Below are 20526 nucleotides of genomic sequence, written 5' to 3'. Positions count from 1 at the left end.
TCCCACCATCCTTCAGTTGCATCTCAGATACCATCTCTTTCGAGGTGTCTTTCTTGAACACCTCAAAAGAATGTAGTCTCCCTCCACTTTGAATATTAATAGACTTAGGTTGCTCAATCCCTTTTGTTACCTATTTTATTATTATAGTCACGATTCTCCCTGATTACTGTCTTCTTGATTCTCCCATCCCTTCTAGGTGCAAGTTTCCTTCCTAATCTATTTTCTACTTGACCAGCGTTATTATTATAGGTTCTATTTTCATTAGATACCATATATTTAGCACCTACTATGTGCCAGGCACTGTGCTAGTAACTTAATATATATCTTTTCATTTTACGCCATCCTCCCACAGCTCTATGAAGCAGACAAATGTATAACCCTGTATGAGATAAGGCAACTGAGACTCAGAGGGCAAAGTGAATGTCCACAGGTAGCAGCTACTACCATACGTGGAAGAGTCAGATTCTAACACAGTCTACTTCTCTCCAAAGACCAGGCTGTTTCTCCCACATCCAGCCGCTTCACCAACAGAGGTGTTTAGACTGCTGAAGGAAGTGGGCTGAGTTCCTTCCAACACACTGGAGCAAAATAGTGCAGAGTCAACAGAAGAAGGAGAATCATGTTACTTTTGACAAGTCCTACCAGCTCCCAAGAGGAGGGAGAGGCAGAGCATGACAAGATGTTAGGTGTGGCCAGTGTGGTTTCTGGAGCAGCTTATTTTTGGTTTGATTTGAGGAGAAGAACCTTATGAAGAACTTGGGACGCTAAGGTATACAGAGAGAGAAATGAGAAAAACATTTCCTATCCCAAGGGTAGAGTGAGGGGAAAGGATGCTGACCTGGGGCAATGTGATGTTGCTTCAGGTTTGCGGAAGACGACAGCCACGAAGACCATTCCTCACTTGTACCTGGATGTGTTTGCACATGTGAGGGATGGAACTTATTGCTTGTGTTTGGGTGAGATACTTCAGAGAACAACCTAGTCTCCTGCACCCGTGTCTGAGGTACCCACCCATTTTCATTAGGTGGGAGACTTAACAATAGCGTTACATTCTCAGAGCCTCTTTGACCTCTCTGAGCCTCAGTTTCCTCATTTGTACAATGGCCTTAATATCAGCGAGCAACCCTCTAAAGCAGTACTGCTCAATAACCTTCCTGCAAAGATGGAAATGTTCTTTATCTGCACTATCTGATATTATGAACACTAGCCATATCACTATTAAGCACGTGAGGTGGGGGTGGTACAACTGAGGATGCCATTTTTGATTGTATTTAATTTTAATTTTAATAATTGCTTGTGGTTAGTAGCTATCCTATTTGAGGGCACAGCTTTAGATCAGTGAATTCAAAGTTTGCTACCTCTTCTTAAACCTTCTCTCTCAAGGGGAAGTCTTTATGGTAGATTTTTCTTCCCCAGGTTAACTATGTTTTGAGAAGTAAATGGGAAAGCCGATACCTAAAGAGTCTCACAAAAACAATTCACAGTAGTTCACTTGGCTCTAAATTGTTGTTTTGATAAAGATAGAAAGCAAAATCTGGTCCACATGTGTGTTTTTGTGCATTCAGCATATACGAGTATGCTGAGACAGGATACAGAGTAAGGCCACAGCCTTGGAAACAGCCACTTTGTCCTGGATATGTGACCTCCAACAATCTAGGTATTGAGCCGGTCCAAAGGCTGTGTCGCTTCCTGCTGCCTTCCTTTGCAATCACTGACTCACCAGATCCTTTAATATCACCACAAACAATAGATCGGTAGGTAGATAGATGGATAGATGGATGGAGACTGAGAGCAAGATGGAGACAGAGACAGAGACAGAGACAGAGACAGAGACAGAGACAGAGGTAGAGGCAGAGCTATCTCCCAAGGAATATTTGCCTGGGAGCTCTGAGAGAGAGGTCTCCACTTCCCTGCAGAACTCTTATCCTAATTTTAAAAAGCAGATCTTGCAGAAGCCATGGTAGTTTCAAGAGTTATGAGAAAGAAAATCCTGGAAAAAATATTAAGTGCAGTCTGTCTGTTTTACTACAAAGCTTCCCTTTATTGAACTCTGGCTGCTGCCAACGACTGTACCGTTCCCCTTACACACGTCATCTCATGTACTTTTCTCAACAGTCCTATGAAAACACCCGTATCACATTTTATTGATGACACGACTCTGGCTTATGGTAGGAGATAAGACATCACTCAAGGAAGATGCAGTGGTTGAACAGTGACTCTAACCCAAGGCAGTTTGTCTACAAAACCTGGGCTCTTCCCCACTATTCTATCTCTTCACCACTATTCCAGCACCTTGGAGCTTGCTATATTCTCAAGGAAGCCCTTTTGACTGGATAATTCCAACTAGAAAAATATTTCTCCTATTGTGCTGAAATTTGCCTTCTCATCACCAACCCTCCACGGCACCCCCAACACGCATATGCACATTAGTGTTTGTTCTGTCCTTTGGGGCCACAAGGCACAAGCCAGCTCCTGCTTCCCCAGGGCTTATAAGTGGTAACCCTGCCTTCTTGTTTTCAACTATAGGATGAACGCGTACAGGTCTACACTCCTTCCTCCTCCAAGATATTGTCCAGACTTTCCATTGCCTGATCATTTCATATAAAGATAAGAATCTGTTTGTGCTTTTTGAAAGAGTCTCTGTGGGATAAGTTGTTCATTCTCAAATTGTAAAAGCTCTACTGTCAGACTGACCCTTCATGTCTAACCTAAATATCACGAACTGCAATCTACAGCTCTATCCTCAAAGGGGACATTAAGCAGCCAGTTGTCTGCAAAAGAATATTTTACATTCTTAAAGGTTATTATTTACTCCTTATCTTTTGCTTCTCTGGTGTAAATATTTCCAGGTCTAGTACATTTATCTTTATAAGATTTACCCTTACCCGTTAGTGATTTCTGTAGCCCCTCTTTGATCTCGATTCAAGTTGCTGCTGACTTTAGGCCTGAATTCAGTGAGGTCAAGTTTAAGCGAAAAAGAGGCCATTGGCCTGGATTGGTGCTAGGTTTTGTTCCTAAGAGTGCAACAGAATTGCAGCTACATTTTGATGTGTGCTTCCTATGGGCCTGACACCGTGTTGAGCTAATTCATAATTCCCTTGGAAAGGATTCTGAACCCCATTTCACAAATGAAGTCATGGTTTAAAGAGGATAAATAGCTTGCCCAAGTCACAGAGATAGTGAGTGGCATTCGAACCCAGGTGTGTCTAATTCTCAAATTGAGGCATTTTATACCACACTGAAGATATAATGGGTCTTTCCCAAAGTATGCAAACATCCATTTGCCCTCAGACCACCATCCGCCAATGGGAAATACACAACGACACAGCCCGGAAGAATCCCATTTCTTTCCTCCAAACAACGCGGCATGGTGCTGCGCCAATGCACGTCCCTGACACGCACAGTGACAAATCCTCCCTCAACCCATTCTCTGGTCATGATTACCCTAGACTCATTGTCTTAAAGTCTCAACCAGCAACTCTAGTGGTCTTTTAGATGGAAACTTAAGTCACTTAGCAACACACACAAAAGTGTTGGGTAGAAGTCCAAAACCGTTTCAAACTTGGCCCATGGCCCTTGCTCATTTAACGGAAAAAAAAAAGAAAAAAAAAAAAGAGGAAGAATTGATGGGAAGAGGGTGGGAAGGAAGGACGTTGTGGAAGGCAAGGAGAGTTAAAGCAATTGCCATAGAGTATGCAATCAATAAATATTTGTCCAGTAAACGAATAAGATGAGTTATGCTGGTCTGAGAGAAGAGAACTTTCCAAGTTCTCTTCATAATAATTTTTATTCAGTGCGCTCACCTACATCACAGATCCACAAATGCCTATTTAGGAAACTAATTTGAGTGAGAAACTCAGAAGAAGTTTGTGTTTCCTTTTTGTCTTTGTGTTTTGTATTGTTTTGCTTTGTTTTTGCCTACCCAGGGGTAGAAGGCCAAAGTAGATGTTACATGGATAGTAGGTAAAATATCAAATATCAATATAATTAGGATGTGGTAAGGAGAGGAAGTTTTTGATTAAAGGTACAGCTGGTGCTTTCTAGGTCCCCAGACCCCTGTTCAGTCCTACAGAAATTCTTCTTGGTTCAGTTTTTCCCGCCACAGTCCTTCTCCAGGTTTTGCAAAGACACTCTGTCATCACAGAGGAGATTATGTTGATGCATTCTATCCTTAGGATAAGATCTTCCTAGGAAAAAAAGTTGGAAAACCTCTGATAGAATAAGCAATCCAAACACCACATCTAATTGACATAAACAGCCACCTTAGAATTTACAAGTTTAAGAACAACATGGGCATAAGAAAATGTCAATTTGTAAAACGATTGATGAAAAACCAAATAGCTGTCAATTATTTTCTAGAACTATATTCAGGTGTATTTCCTAATTAAACAGGACTATGAATGACTTCATACAATATATAGATCATTCTCACATGCATGCATGGCATATTTTAGTCAATATTATAACCACCTAAAGATTAACCGCGTCTTCCTGTCTTTACTCAGTAAGTTCTCACCCGCCTTTGACAATACCCCTTTCTTCTATACTTGATATCCCATACAGGTGAATGGCCATAACACAGATGAATTAGACAGCTTAGCAGAGTAAGAACGGCCTCACAATAGCATATTCTCCTCCAACCTCTGTTTGTATCTAATCCTCTGTACTCTTTTAGAGACCACTGTGTACCAGCACTGCAGTGAATATTGCAGAAGTATCAGGAGAGCTTCAAACATAGCAGACATAAAATAAAAGTTCACTTGGAATTACAGATGTTCAATAGATTCAATTACCAGTAAATACGAATAAGCTTGTTGTTTTTCTTTATTTACCTGTAGAAGAGAATTCCTTCAAGAAGATCAGGAACAACTGATTTGGAGTCAACTCTGTGCTTCCGAATCCCCAATTCTGCCTGAGAGTGAGACAGCCTAGGACCTTTGAACCCCAGAAATATCCAGCCAACCCCACCTCCACCATGGGGGCTGTGACTCAGCTATTGGCGGGCATCTGCCTAGCTTTGCTTGCCATCCCTACCGAAGGCGGGGTTCTCAAAAAATTCGTTCGACACAAGCGACAGAGTGGGGTGAACGTCACCCTGTCGGAGGAAAACCAGCCAGTGGTGTTTAACCACATCTACAACATCAAGCTGCCTGTAGGGTCCCAGTGCTCCGTGGATCTGGAATCAGCCAGTGGGGAGAAAGACTTGGCCCCACCCTCGCAGCCCAGTGAAAGCTTCCAGGAGCACACCATGGATGGGGGAAACCAGATCGTCTTCACACACCGAATCAACATCCCCCGCCAGGCCTGTGGTTGTGCCCCTGCCCCTGACATCAAGGAGCTTCTGAGCAGACTGGAGGAGCTGGAGAACCTGGTGTCCTCCCTGAGGGAACAGTGCACCGCAGGAGCCGGCTGCTGTCTCCAGCCTGCTGAAGGTACGACCTGGTGACTGGCCCAGCCTGTCACTGCGCAAATGGAAGTGATGAGCATGGCGGGATCCATGAGTTGTTTCCCAAGTGGGTTCCCTGGGGAACTAGCCTCGCAAGGCATCACTAAAAAGAGATTTTTACGGTCAAATAAGTATGGAGAATGTAACCATGTCTATTCTACTCTTGGCGACAGATGTTTCTTAGCAGAATTTACAGGCTTTTGAGAAGTCTTACTTTGGGAAACCCTGTTTCTCTTTGATTACTAGTTTCTAAAACTTGTTTGACATGAAATCTACCCCAAGCCTATGAACACATTATGAAATTCCTGACCCAAAGATCACATTCTGAAAGATACTGATACAGCCCTATACAATAGGGAAACTAAGGCCCAGATGTGGCCACGTTGGGACTTAAACCACCGTGTTCCACAGCCTGGTGTTCTCACAGGGGTATAGTGCTGCGTATGGTGGTGCAAAGTCTGTGGGCATTGGCAAAGTGCTCAGTTGAATGGCAATAATGATGACGGTCACAACCATGGACTGAGCCCCTTTTATGGAACAGGCACTGTAATTCATTATCTCATTTAATCCTCCCAACAACCTTGTAAGATAAAATTGAATATTCCCATTCTGCAGATCTAGAAACTGAGTCTCAAGGACGTTAACCAACTGGCAAGATGACATGAAGGGTAGTAAGAGATAGCCGGTTTGAACATGCCTGTGTGTCTCCAGAACTCACAGTCTCCAAGTAATCCCTGCCTGCACCCCTTTTGAAGGAATTTTGCCACTTTGGAATTATGCCTTCATCTCCATTTCCTAATGTTTATAGAATTACAGGAGTTCCAACAGCTTCAAATGAAAACATCTATTTCCGCCACTCAGAAAAAATTACCAGAAATTACTTGGACAAATTATTTTCAGAGTAGACCTAATTACCGTAAGTGGGAAGTACTATAATAAAACATGCTCTAGAATTCTAAGGCAAAAAAAAGGCAGAAAGAAAGAAAGTTTTATTTATGCATAAATTAGTTTATCTTCCCCCTCTGTCAACTCCCTGACAAATGTAGATGGGAGTTACACAATAGGATTAATTCTAAAGAGTAAGTTGAAATAATTGTTTAGAGCAGTGCTATTCAATAAAAATATAATGTGAGCCGCATATGTAACCTTAGATTTTTCCAATAGTCACTTTGAAGAAATGAAAAAGAAACAGGTAAGAATAATTTTAATCATCTATTTTCTTTCAGCCAATAGAACTGGAGTATCCATGTTCTGCCTGGAATCAATATAAAAATTATTCACGGATGTTTTACATTTTTTTCTTTTATACTAAGCCTTTGAAATCTGGTGTACATTTTATTTTATACGTACAGCACGTCTCAATCCAGACGAGCCATAGTTCAATTGCCTGGTAGCCCCAAGTGTCCAGTAGCCAGCACACTACACAGCACATGTCAGATTCTCACTTTTCAACCCAGCTTTTTTTCAGTTGCCTTCCTTCCTGCTGTCAGGAAGGGGATCAAACATATTAATACAATTGTGTTTAGACGCAGAGAAAATAGAGTGAGTTTTGGTTCTTCTTGGGCTCCATGGAACTCACGCTAGTTACTCCTGCAAGGTAAGCCGACACATTACATAGCCTTTAAAGGGCTGAAGTGGTGTCAGCGCTGACACACGCACCACTGCAGCCCTCAGGAAGGAGAGGGAAAAAAAAGATAAAGGTGCATGAGTTTTGTGGGGGCAGCGCCAAATTGCAAGTTGTCCTGACAGAATTAGAAAGCCACTCATTAGCTGCCTAATTTCGGTTATGGAAAATTAGATAGTTTTGGTTACATAAAACCCATATACCAACTTGAGTCAACCCGGAAAACTTTGAAAGAGAACATCACGATGAGCACAGCCAGTCACCTCTGAATGTCCCCATTTAACCCTGATGTACCCCAGGGAAGTAGGTTATTGGTCCAACTCCACCGATGAACAAACTGAGCTCCAGAGGGTCTAAATTCCTTCCCAGATGCAGCACAGCTATTGAGTCAAAGAGTCAGAATTGGGTTCAGTTCAACAATTATTTCTTGGACACCTCTTTTGTGCCTGACCTTGTCTGGGCACCAAGGTAGCAGCATAGCCCAATATCATGCATTTCACTGGGATTATGGGACTATGTGAAAATCTGATGAAAACTATGGATCCTCTTCCCAGGGGAGGAAACACACACACACACACACACACTATCTTTGTATAGTAGGCTGCAATTTTAGAGAATACAGGTTAAGAAGTCCTGGCTAGTATAATCTGATGTGAATCCCATCTGGTTTCACAAACTGAGAAACTAGTTTTTAAGTCAGATGGGGCCTGAGGGTGGAACCTGTGCTCTGGCTGAATTTGAATCTGGGTTTCACGGGTAGCAATGGAGAAATCGGGCTGTAGTACTCAACTTGAGGACATCTCTTCTCTTTGCTGCAGGCCGCCTGGACACCAGGCCCTTTTGCAGTGGCCGGGGCAACTTCAGCACGGAGGGGTGTGGCTGTGTTTGTGAACCTGGCTGGAAAGGCCCCAACTGCTCGGAGCCCGAATGTCCCAGCAACTGTCACCTGCAAGGCCAGTGCCTCGATGGGCAGTGCATCTGCGACGAGGGCTTCACTGGAGAGGACTGCAGCCAGCTGGCCTGTCCCAGCGACTGCAATGACCAGGGCAAGTGCGTGAACGGGATCTGCATCTGTTTTGAAGGCTACGCCGGGGCTGACTGCAGCCAGGAGGTCTGCCCAGTGCCCTGCAGCGAGGAGCACGGCCAGTGCGTGGACGGCCGGTGCGTGTGCCACGACGGCTTTGCCGGCCATGACTGCAATGAGCCGCTGTGCCTCAACAACTGCTACAACCGCGGACGGTGCGTGGAGAATGAGTGTGTGTGCGACGAGGGCTTCACGGGCGACGACTGCAGCGAGCTCATCTGCCCCAACGACTGTTTCGACCGTGGCCGCTGTGTCAATGGCACCTGCTACTGCGAAGAAGGCTTCACAGGAGAAGACTGTGGCCAACTCACCTGCCCAAATGCCTGCAACGGCCAGGGCCGGTGTGAGGAGGGCCAGTGTGTGTGCGACGAGGGCTTTGCTGGTGTGGACTGCAGTGAGAAGAGGTGTCCCGCCGATTGTCACAACCATGGCCACTGTATCGACGGGCAGTGTGAGTGTGACGATGGCTTCACGGGAACTGACTGCAGTGAGCTCAAATGTCCCAAGGGCTGTAGCGGCCACGGCCACTGTGTCAACGGGCAGTGCGTGTGTGACGACGGCTACACTGGGGAGGACTGCAGCCAGCTGCGGTGCCCCAACGACTGTCACAGCCGGGGCCGCTGCATCAAGGGGAAGTGTGTGTGCGAACAAGGCTTCCAGGGCTACGACTGCAGTGAAATGAGCTGTCCCAATGACTGTCACCAGCACGGCCGCTGCGTGAATGGCATGTGTGTCTGTGACGATGGCTACATGGGTGAAGACTGCAGGGATCTGCGGTGCCCCAAGGACTGCAGCAACCGGGGCCGCTGTGTGGATGGGCAGTGTGTGTGTGAGGACCGCTTCACCGGCCCCGACTGCACGGAGCTGTCCTGTCCCAGCGACTGCCACGGCCAGGGCCGCTGTGTGAACGGGCAGTGTGTGTGCCATGAAGGCTTCATGGGCAAAGAGTGCAAGGAACGAAGGTGTCCCAGTGACTGTAACGGCCGGGGCCGCTGCGTGGACGGCCAGTGCATCTGCCACGAGGGCTTCACGGGCCTGGACTGCGGGCAGCGCTCCTGCCCCAATGACTGCAGTAACTGGGGACAGTGTGTCGCCGGCCGCTGCATCTGCAATGAGGGCTACACCGGGGAAGACTGCTCCGAGGGTGAGTGCCGTGCTCAGCCTAGCGAGGTAATGGCCATGACTGAGTGTACGCCTGGTATGCGCTGGAGAACGAAGTGTCACACACACACACACACACACACACACACACACACACTCTTTGAAGGGACCCTGGTCATTCCCCTGTTACAGGGCGACCTATTTGAAATCTCAGAGGCTCAGAGAGGTTATGAAATTGTCTCAAGGACACGTGCTAATACATCACAGAGCTGACACATGACCATACCGCCTACTTTGTCTACACTGAGTTTAGCACCCATTGCCCAGGATGAGGTAGATGAAGTGAGAACCTCCCTTTTGCGAAGCATCAACCCTCTTTCCTACTTCCCATCGACCCTGAACCAATAATAAACTAAATCCCTCTATTCAGATGGAAGTAAAAACTCCACTACATTGAATGGACAGTGAGATTCTTTAAAACAAACTTTTAAATACACTGTGCTGAAGACTAAATGCTGATCACCTATGAGGTGGCCTGTCTCTTAAATCATTTTTTCCTGTGCTGTCTTCGATCCCAAGGGTTATGAGCTCCTTAAAGGGTCACTATCCTTACAATGAGCACAAGGCATAGTATACAGTAAGTGCCCAGTAAATGCTGATTGAGTAAAAACACAGCAAACACCGGTAATGTTCATGTTTAATGAACGTCTTCTTTGTGCTTCTCTCATCCACCCATATTATAATTGTCATAGTGGAGAATTTCTACCGTGGTTATAAAGCTCTTGGTAGATAAGAATAAATAAATGGCTCTTTGTTTAACGTGGCAAAAACAGGAAAGCCTGAGTGCAAAGAACCCCGGCTGGCAGGCGGGAGATGTGAGTCCCAAATTTGATGAGAGAAACAAAGTTGGGCAAGTCCCTCTGCCTCACTCACATTTAGAAATTAAAAAAGTTGGACCAGCTGAGCCCCAAACACCCTCCCAGCACTAAGGAAGTCTGACTTGAAGTTCAGAGCAGGGAGCTAAGCTTAGGCTGCAACTGGCCTGAATCTGAACGAAGTTCTGGGGCATGACAGAGTCAGAGGGGCTGGTCCACAAAGAACCTTAAAGACCGCACTGCAGACTTGAACTGTAGCCTGAAGGCAATCCAGCCACCAACGCTTTTAAAGATGGGTCTCCCCAGGGTGTCCTGCTGAGATCTGCATTTTAGAAAACGGAAGGTAGATCTCAGGCCTCTGTGACTGGCAATGGAAGATACAGGTCAGGGGGAGAAAAACCTAGAAAGAATTTATTACTGACCCCAATCGTCCTTTCTTATACCCACCAGTGTCCCCTCCCAAAGACCTCATTGTGACAGAGGTGACAGAAGAGACCGTGAATCTGGCCTGGGAGAATGAGATGCGGGTCACCGAGTACCTCGTCATGTACACGCCCACCCACCAGGACGGCCTGGAGATGCAGTTCCGCGTCCCCGGGGACCAGACGTCGGCTACCATCCGGGAGTTGGAGCCGGGGGTAGAATACTTTATCCGTGTGTTCGCCATCCTGGAGAATAAGAAGAGCATTCCCGTCAGCGCCAGGGTGGCCACTTGTGAGTGAGCACCACCGCCCTGGGCAGCCGCAGCTGCCCTCCCCTCGCCCAGTGCAGAACCGCTCCCAGGGGTCACTGCCTCACATTTGTCCCCACAGCTCTCTAGCTGGCCTTTCATAGTTACACCAGTTAAGATCCTGGGATCCAAGTAAGCCCACTGAATATTATTTTTAAAGAAACTCCTCATATACTAACTCATTTCACTCTTAATAATCCTATGAGATAACAGCCATTGTCAACCCATTTTACAAATGAGGAAACAGACTCTGAATGAGTGGTTAAGCATCTCATCCCAAACCACACAGTTAATAAGTGGTAAAATGGGATTTGAACCTTGGCAATCTGGTTGCATATTTATGCTCTTATCATTCTATTCTACTACTACCTTCCTGCGGAGCTCGCTGGCGCTCTCTCTCCCCATATATACATATATACACATACCTATATATATATACATATATACATATATATACATATATACACATATATACATATATACATATATATGTATACAGATAGATATAGATATTTATAGATATAGATATATATCTGTATATCTGTATATACATATTTTTTAAGTGGAAATATTAGAGTTTAAGTTATTCCTTTAAAAGTCCAGTGTCTGTATAATTTTCTTCATAACCTAAAAGCAAGTTGTGGCTAAAAATGGGTCCTTTTTTGGCTTAGTAATCATAACATTGTGTGCCATGTTAGACTTGTGCTACCTGCCAGGAAGCGTGCCCAGCAGTCTCCATGGAATATATCCCTCAGTCCTGAAAACATTCCCAAGGGGCAGGCGTACTCACCTCCTTCTCCCAAGTAAAGAAACTGAGGCTGGGGGCATTCCGTGTGACTTGCCCAAACATACAGAATTTGAAACGGTGGAGCTTACAATCTAGTCCACGTCTGTCCAGTTTTAAAGGCTGTGTGCATATTAGGTTTAGCCATATGAAATTGCCAATATTTAACCATATGTCTGGTCCTAATATGGATTTCCATGCTGCCTCACAGTGGGCAGCTCCCCAGAAGAGCCCTGAAATAGACTCCAGCTCATGTGGTCAGCCCTGACTGTGGCAGGCCCCCACCCTTGGGTTCAGAGGAACAGGGCGCTGTCACCCCCACCACGCATGTAGCCATCCTTAGCTCCTCTCTGTGCTCTTCCTGACAGACCTGCCTGCACCAGAAGGCCTGAAATTCAAGTCCATCAAGGAGACATCTGTGGAAGTGGAGTGGGATCCTCTGGAAATCGCTTTTGAAACATGGGAGATCATCTTCCGGAATATGGTAAGGGTACGAAGGAGCGGGCACACCAGGAGCTGAGAGGTGGTCAAAGGGCTCTGCAGACTTTATACCAACTCTAGTTCCTTGACCCTCATTAGCCCCTGTGTGTCTGCATATACATTTTAAGTGATTTTTAGTGAGTCAATAAGCATAGCACTTAGGGCTGAGAGCCTAGACAAGTAGACATTAAGTCATTTCTGGGTTCCCAATGTTCTTCATAGTCTTGCAAGTCTCTACTCAGAGAAGAAATGGTCCCTGTCTCAAAATGCCTGTGGGCCTAAAGCACAGGAGAGGCAGGGATGTAGGTTCCTGGGTTCGAGCCCAGGCTCTGCCACTAACTAACTGTGTGACTATGGGACAGCACACCTGACTTCTGTGACTCTGGCTTCTCAGTCCAGCAAAGGAGACATTAGGGCTGTGTCTCCAGAATTGCTTTGGCTTCTCTGCCACTTGATTTGAGTGTCTAAGTGGTGGGTACAGAAGTTCATGAGAGGGAGAAGCACACTTGACAAATGTCTTTGTCATCTCTTTACCGTCAGCACCTACCATACTGATGAAATGCCTAGTAAGTGCTTCGTGAATAGACGAGAGAATAAATGAGGAATGCATGAATGTGAACTGAGTGAACCTCATCAATGAAGAGGCTGGCCCCTCCTCTAGGTCTTACCAAGGTGCTTCTACCTTTCAGAACAAAGAAGATGAGGGAGAAATCACCAAAAGCCTGCGGAGGCCAGAGACCACGTACCGGCAGACTGGCCTAGCTCCTGGGCAAGAATATGAGATCTCTCTGCACATCGTGAAAAACAACACTCGGGGCCCAGGCCTGAAGAGGGTGACAACCACCCGTGAGTATCACCTTTAAGACCACTGACACAATGGCAAAGCTGACTGTCCCTCATACCCCCTCTGCTTGATCACATGCCCTCTTATATAGCTCCTGTATCAATTAGCTTTTGCTATGTGAAAAACAAGCCTGAAACTTAGTGGCTTAAAACAATAATTCTGCACGTTGATGATTTGGGTTGGGCTCAGCTGGACAAGTTTTCTGTTCTTGACTGGGCTCACTTATGCATCTGTGTGGGCTGGGGGCTGGTTGGCCTAGGATGGCCCCAGCCAGGATGGCGCCTTTCTGCCCCACGGGTCTCTCAGCATCCAGCATGCTAGCCTGGACCTGCTTTCATGGCAGCGGAGCGGGCTGAAAACTGGCACTGTATCACTTCTGCCAAAGCAAATCTCAAGGCCAGTCCAGATTTAAGGGGAAGGGAAACAAACGGGGCTATATCTTGAGGAGAGGCGCTGCAACGTGATATTTCAAAGTGGCACAGACACAGCAGGATAAATAACTGAGACCATTGCAAACAATCTACTGCATCATCTAACTTAATATTAGCACAAGTCCTGAGAAAGAGCTAGGGCAAATATTAACGTTGTTATTATTTTTGAAGCATAGAAACTGAGGCTTAGAGAAGCTAAATCAATATAACTAACACCACGTGGTTGATACTCTCAGGATCACAATTGTAAGCCAGGGTCCAGTTTTATAACTTGAACTCCATCACCACTAGCATTGAGTGGGCTCCGGTTTATGTAGAATGTGGACCCCGCATCTTCAACAGGAACCAAAATAAAATGTCACTCAATACAATTAATATCAGAACTTCTTGGGGGTAGGCTAGGATTTGGCATTGCTAGATCATTTAGTGTGGGGGAAGTTTGGAGTTGTTCTACTAGAAAGCTAATTTTTTAATAAATAAATAAATGAAATTATTTTCACTGCCATTTGGGAAAACGTCTTTATCTTTTTCAAAACCTCGAATGTGCCAACTGCTTAAGGAATTGACTCTTCTTGGCAGGGGCTTGTTGGAAAAGTTAAATCTGTTGACTAATGACAAGAAAGAACATCTTGCATTTAAATATTTGCACAGTTTGCCCAGCTCACAGCCAAGTCATAGGACTGTCTTCTTCATAAGCAATTGCTTTCCATCATCTTGACAACATCCCTCTGTGGTAGGTAGAAGGCAGGTACCGACAGGAAAAAATCATTAGATCACCAGAAAGGCATAAAAAAGATCAAGCAAATGCTTATTTGCTGTAGAGAAGGCACACTGAAAATACAAAAGACATTTCTTTCATCAGCCCTTTTTCTTTTTTAATCTAAATTGGGGATTGGCTGCTTTATTTTCTTCGTATTGCAGGACAAACATCCTAACATTCGAAGTTCTATAATCACGTAGATATCAACACTGAGAGGTAGATATTTACCTGTTCATTTTGCCACTACCCAAATTTTTTCCAGGTGTAAAGCATCTTAAAGATTTGGTGCCAAAACATTTTTGCCTCTTTCCCTCTGATCTTTATAGAGGTGGTATTACAACCATTTTGGTCAGGTGACTATTTTTGAGAGGCCCCACATTTGGAGGAGAAGAGAGGGCATGGACTTTGGACCCATGCAGTCCTGAGTCTGAATTCCAGCTTCACCACTTCTCTAAGCCCCTGACCAACCATCTGGAAAGTGGGTTTATCGTATCCTCCTTGTGGAGTTGGCATGAGAGTTGAGACATAAATGACAAAGCACTGAGCTTGGCCCATGGTAAGCACAGGAGGAGGTGAGTCTCCTCTATTCAAGGGTCCCCAGTCTAGGGGACCAGTGTCCTTGACTGATTCCCAACTTCTTTAATAGAAGGGCTGCTAAGGAAGGCAGCAGGTATGGTTTGGGAGCTTGCCAGCACCTGTAAGAACACAAAACAGGCAGCTTCCCTGTTGAATTATAGCATCATTTTCATTGTGCGTTTTATGAGTTCATTATCTGTGAGCTGAGAGTGATGTATTAACACTGAGAATTCAAAAAAAAATAGACTCTGCAGGTTTCTCACAATCAGCTATGAATTATTCCTTCCTCTCATCCCCTATATAAAACCAAGTTCCTTTCATTTGCTATTGTTTCCTCAACCAACGCTGAAAACACAAACTTAATTATTTTTTGAAATGAAGAAAGAAGGAAACATGGACCGAATGCGTAGTAAGTCTTAATTTTAGACATTTACTGAATGCCTGGAATGTTTTATTGTTTACATTAGAATTTTTTTTACATAATTTTTAAGAATAGAGTTAAGACATAAATGACAGAGCCCGACTCTATGCTGGGGATCTAGAAAGGTCAAAGACCCTCTGTCTGAATGAATGGGTGACCCTATCTGAATTGAATAATGCAGTTTGAATAAACTGTAGAGAAATCTATTACAGAACAGCGAGAAAAACACTCTTCTTTTTAATTGTGGTAAGAACACTTAGCATGAGACCTACCCTCTTAATGAGTTTTTAAGTGTACAATATAATATTGGGGACCAACCGCACAATAGTGTTCAGCAGATCTCTAGAACTTAATCATCTTAATTAACTGAAATTTAAATGTGTTGGGGAGGGAGTATGTGTGTATCTGATTGCAGCAGGGCCAAAGAGGGCTTCTCGTTAGGAAGTATGATTTTGAAGGATGAACAGGAGATTTTTCAGAAGGGGGTCGGGGGCAATCTCAGGGAGAAGAAACAAAGGAACAGCAAGTGCAAAGGCCAGGAGATAGGAAAAAGCATGACTTATTCTCAGAGCCCTGAGCCACCTGCTATCTGAGCATAAAACAAAAGGGTAGATGGAGCAGGAGGTGAGTAACTGGGCAGGAGGAAAATCCAGATGAGGATACAAAGATAGGCAGCCATGGCTATTCTGCCTACTTTTTTTTCATGAAAAGTTCCTGTCCATATGCTGCCAAGACAGTTCTTGCTTCACAGAAAAACAACAGAGACCAAGTCAATGTTTTTAAAATCAAGTAGCCCCTGAGCTTGTTCCTTCAATTTATGAGAACAGTAATGATAATAATAACAGAGTAACAACCACTTATCATGTAACTGCCATGTTCCAGGCTCCATGCCAGATGCTTTGCAACCAACCATTATCTCCCTTACTATTTGGGGGGGGGGAAAGAAAACAAAAAAAAATCCTGCAAGGTAGCAGTCATCATGCCTACTTACAGCTTGTCGAACAGGAAATTGAGACTCAGAAAGATAATGGAAGGTCAAGTGGTCAGAATTACACATAAATGTACGCAGATGGATCTGGATGGCTGCCAGCCCTCTCTCTGCGGGGCCCCTGGCACTGCCCCCAAACCCTGAAATGGCTGTCCTCTGCTCATCACAGGGTTGGATGCCCCCAGCCAGATCGAGGTGAAAGATGTCACAGACACCACTGCTCTGGTCACCTGGTTCAAGCCACTGGCGGAGATTGACAGCATAGAACTCTCCTACGGGATCAAAGATGTGCCTGGCGACCGCACCACCATAGATCTCACACATGACGAGAACCAGTATTCCATCGGAAACCTGAAGCCAGACACCGAGTATGAAGTGTCTCTCATCTCCCGCAGGGGCGACATGTCCAGCAACCCTGCAAAAGAGACCTTCACAACAGGTAACGGGCCTTCCCCTCTTTTCAGTACCAGCAAAGAAAGGATTGCAAGACTTCCACCCCACCCTGTGTCAGGGTGTTTTCCAGGCTCCTTTTAGAGTAGGAAAAGAGAAAGGGAATTTTCATTCCTTTAAACGTTATTTTTAAATATTGTAGTGGTTGGTTGACTAATTTTTCAAAGAAAAAAAAATACCCAAAATCATCTTTCAAAGCAAAAAAAAAATAAAAAAATGTATATATATATATGTATATATGTATATATATATATATGTGTATATATATATATATATATATATATATATATATATATATATGCATACATAGAAGGTGCTGGTCTGACCTCAGAAGTTCTAGTAAACATTTTTAAATAATTTTTTAATAATAAAATACAGTATATGGAAAACATGAATGACAAAGTTGCTTCCTAACCTCTGAGCCTACGGCAAAGTGTCCGTCACTCATTCGATAAAAATTTTTTCAGAGCTCAGTAAGCACCACGTGACTTATTAGAAATACACTGATGCACACAGCAAACCAGTCCTTAAACTCACAGAGCTTATTTCTAAGTTTTTATATAGTTTTTAAAGCCGCAAATCTGAGGAAAACAGAAATGATTAAAGTATCACACACGTTAATAATGGGGGAAAGTGCCAAATGTGAAGCATTTCTTTACATTTGTGCATCAGTTAGTGAGACAGGTATGTGGGTGATATTGTCATTTTTCTCGAATGGCAGGAGGCTTTTATATCTCAGCTTGAATTGTCAGACTCCCCCCTCCTGGTGCCTGGTGTTTTCCACACAAATGTTCCTTCCTCTCCCCTACAGGCCTGGATGCTCCCAGGAATCTTCGTCGTGTCTCCCAGACAGACAGCAGCATCACCCTGGAATGGAGGAATGGCAAAGCGGCCATTGACAATTACAGAATTAAGTACGCGCCCATCTCTGGAGGTGACCACGCCGAGGTCGAAGTCCCAAAGAGCCAACAAACCACAACCAAGACCACACTCACAGGTGAGCTCCGCACCTCAGACCCAGCCCGCTCTGGGGACATGTCCCCCTGTTGCAACCCTCCAGCGTGAGAAAACAGTGCAGTTCCCAGCAATCCCTCTCACTTGAACATCAAGGAGTCAGTCTGTAGAACATTCCAGACATTGAGAAATCATAGCCTCCAGGGACAGCTCAGAGCATTTTCATGATCCTGTGAAAGCCTTTCCAGTTTGGGGGCTGAATTTCAACTTGCATATTCTGCCGTAGGTCTGAGGCCGGGAACTGAATATGGGATTGGAGTGTCTGCTGTGAAGGGAGACAAGGAGAGCAATCCAGCCACCATCAACGCGGCCACAGGTGAGGTACTCCTGGATCCCCACCACTGGGCTGGCACCGCCAGTCTCCACAGGGCCGAGGAGGCAGAAAACCTGCTTGAAAAGACAGAGTAAATGCCCCAAGGAGAAAGGGGCCCCTAGGATCATCAAGCCCAGATGTCTAATTCAAAAGTAATGTAAGCGTACCACATCTGAATGATGCCAACCGGCGCGGCTCTCTCCATACAGGAAGGGGAACGGGCTTTTCTTTTTTTTGTGGGGGGGGAAATTGGAACCAGACTTTATAAGACATCTATAGACTTTTTAAGTTGGTAACCAGTTCCATGTTGTTGTTTTTTCATACCGTTGACTAATCAAAACACATCTGGGGGCGTTTTCTCTGTGGAAAACTCCTAACATATATTGTATACCCTGGTCATACAGATTTATAAGTGACAGGAACATAGTTTAAGTCAGACTTTGCTCTTACCTCTGGCATCCTGTAGCCCCAGCTTGTGGGTAAGGAGCGTGAGGAGCCACCTGATTTGAAGCCATTGATTCTTTTTTTTTTCCTGGAAATTTTTTTTTCCTCGAACTTTTTTTTTTTCCTGGAAAACTTGTAAAAAAGAAAATGCTTCTCTCTACTTCTCTGCCAGTCTCCTCCTTACCTCCCCCAGACACTGAAGAAAAGGGAGGCTTGTATGCAAAGAGGACATAGATTGTGCCTCCTTGAGCTTCCTTGGTATGCAGGAGACCGTGCTGACTGCTTACATACTCTTTTTTTTTTTAATCTTTTTAGTTTGAGGTGATTGTAGATTCACATGCTATTGTGAGAAATAATACAGAGAGATCTTGGACTAAGCCCCTGGCCTGGTTTCCCCCAATGGTAACAACTGTGTAACTATAGAACAATACCACAGGGAAAGTGACACGGGCACAATCAATCAACTTTATTCAGGTTTTACCCGTTTTACATGCACTCGTGTGTGTGTGTGTGTGTGTGTGTGTGTGTGTGTGTGCTTAGTTCTATGCAATTTTATCACATGTAGATTTGTGAATCCCTCACTACAGTCAAGGCACAGAATAGTTCCATTACTAGGAAATCTCTTGCTGCATTTTTATAGCCCCAGGCCCCTCCCTCCCTCCCCCCATCCCTAACCCTTGGCAATTATGAATCTGTTCTTCATCTCTGTGACTTCGTCATTCCAAGAATGCTACATAAAAGGAATCATACAACCTTTAGAGGTTGGCTTTTCCACTCAGCATAATTCTCTTGAGATCCATCCAAATTGGTTCTTATGTCAATAGTCAGCTCCTTCTAAATGCTTTTAATTGAGTAACATTTTGTGGTATGGATATACACTATATTCTTTTTGATCTTCCAAAAATCCAATGAGGTAATGTACAACGGCATTTACAAAGGTGAAAACTGAGATGCCTGAAGCCACGCAGCCCTGTATGGCAGCCCAGAGCCAGCTGAATTATCGCCCCAGAAGCAGCCTGCCTCGCTGAGTGTTTACCTCTCTGTTTTCTTCCCAGAAATGGATGCACCCAAGGACCTTCGGGTTTCTGCAGCTACGGAGAGCACCGTGACCCTGCTCTGGAGGTCCCCACTGGCCAAGTTTGACCATTACCGCCTCAACTACAGCCTTCCCTCAGGCCAGACAGCAGAGATGCAGCTTCCCAGAGACACCACCTCCTATGTCCTGAGAGGCCTGGAACCTGGGCAGGACTACACCATCCTCCTGAGAGCAGAGAAGGGCAGGCACAAGAGCAAGGCCGCGCGTGTAAAGGCTTCCACAGGTGAGGTCAGCCCCTGAGCTCCCTGCAGACCGTCTGTTCACTGTGAGTTTTGCAGACTCAGCAGCCAGGCTGTCTTTATTTGCAAAAAACAGGTGGAAAGACATGCTACTTTCTTTATTCATGAAGACACTAAATACCACTTCTCTTTTTCTCCTGTCCATTGATTCAGCAAATTCCCTTGCTGGGCGATCAACAGTAGGTTTTAGATATTTCTTCCTAGGAGAATTTAAAGCATCAGTGTTGTGTTTGTCTTTGGTAATTCTTCTTTGTTTTTTTTTGTTTTTAATTTTGTGCATTTTACAGAGTTTTAAAAATTGTTTCTTATCTTTCCTTCCCTTTAGCCTAACAGTTAATTTACTTTTCATTTTATTTCTTTTTCAAGATGACCAAGATGTTGGTAATAATTCTTTGGTTGTTTCCCATTAAATGTTTTCATTCCAGGTCTTTTGTTTTCCTCTAAGGTTACCTGAAAACGTGCATACAGTCCTTGGAGCCTTCCACGATGCCCGTCTCATTTTCTCTTTCTTCTTAGTTATTAAGAGGTGAACTTCGTTTTCCTGTATGAAAAATATGGACGTATAATTTTGGCCCCCAAACATTCAAGATATATAGGTGGGAAATGTTCATGCTTTGGGGTTTGACAAGTAATAGTTTTTAGTTTCAATTTAATTAGTAAGAATTTATGGAGAACCCACTGAATACATTGGGGTGTGCTAATATTGGAAGGAAGAGTAGGGCACAGGCTACGCACTGTTATTTTGACTCGTGTGCTCCTGTTCACAGACCTTGGGGAAGATTAGATATTCAGAATATTAGACAAAAGTCAATCAAAGTAAGTGAGT

At 44.5% G+C, this 20526-nt stretch overlaps 1 protein-coding gene across 4 annotated transcripts in view; it reads left to right on the top strand.

Annotated features, from left to right (window-relative positions):
* Positions 1-20526, top strand: part of TNC (tenascin C) — an 86818-nt gene that overhangs the window by 20049 nt on the left and 46243 nt on the right. For all 4 annotated transcript variants that reach the window (XM_019731183.2, XM_019731184.2, XM_074330922.1 and 1 more), the window contains exons 2-10: positions 4839-5432; positions 7889-9298; positions 10581-10844; positions 12013-12128; positions 12814-12970; positions 16314-16583; positions 17406-17591; positions 17835-17924; positions 19421-19684. In XM_019731183.2, coding sequence (XP_019586742.2) covers positions 4976-5432; positions 7889-9298; positions 10581-10844; positions 12013-12128; positions 12814-12970; positions 16314-16583; positions 17406-17591; positions 17835-17924; positions 19421-19684 — 3214 coding nt within the window. In that variant the 5' untranslated portion in view covers positions 4839-4975. The remainder of the gene's footprint in view (positions 1-4838; positions 5433-7888; positions 9299-10580; positions 10845-12012; positions 12129-12813; positions 12971-16313; positions 16584-17405; positions 17592-17834; positions 17925-19420; positions 19685-20526) is intronic.

The sequence above is a fragment of the Rhinolophus sinicus genome, linkage group LG04, assembly GCF_036562045.2.
Source record: "Rhinolophus sinicus isolate RSC01 linkage group LG04, ASM3656204v1, whole genome shotgun sequence".
In the NCBI taxonomy this organism is placed as follows: domain Eukaryota; kingdom Metazoa; phylum Chordata; class Mammalia; order Chiroptera; family Rhinolophidae; genus Rhinolophus; species Rhinolophus sinicus.
The sequence above is the reverse complement of the archived record's forward strand: the minus strand, read 5'-3'. Positions and strand labels throughout refer to the sequence as shown.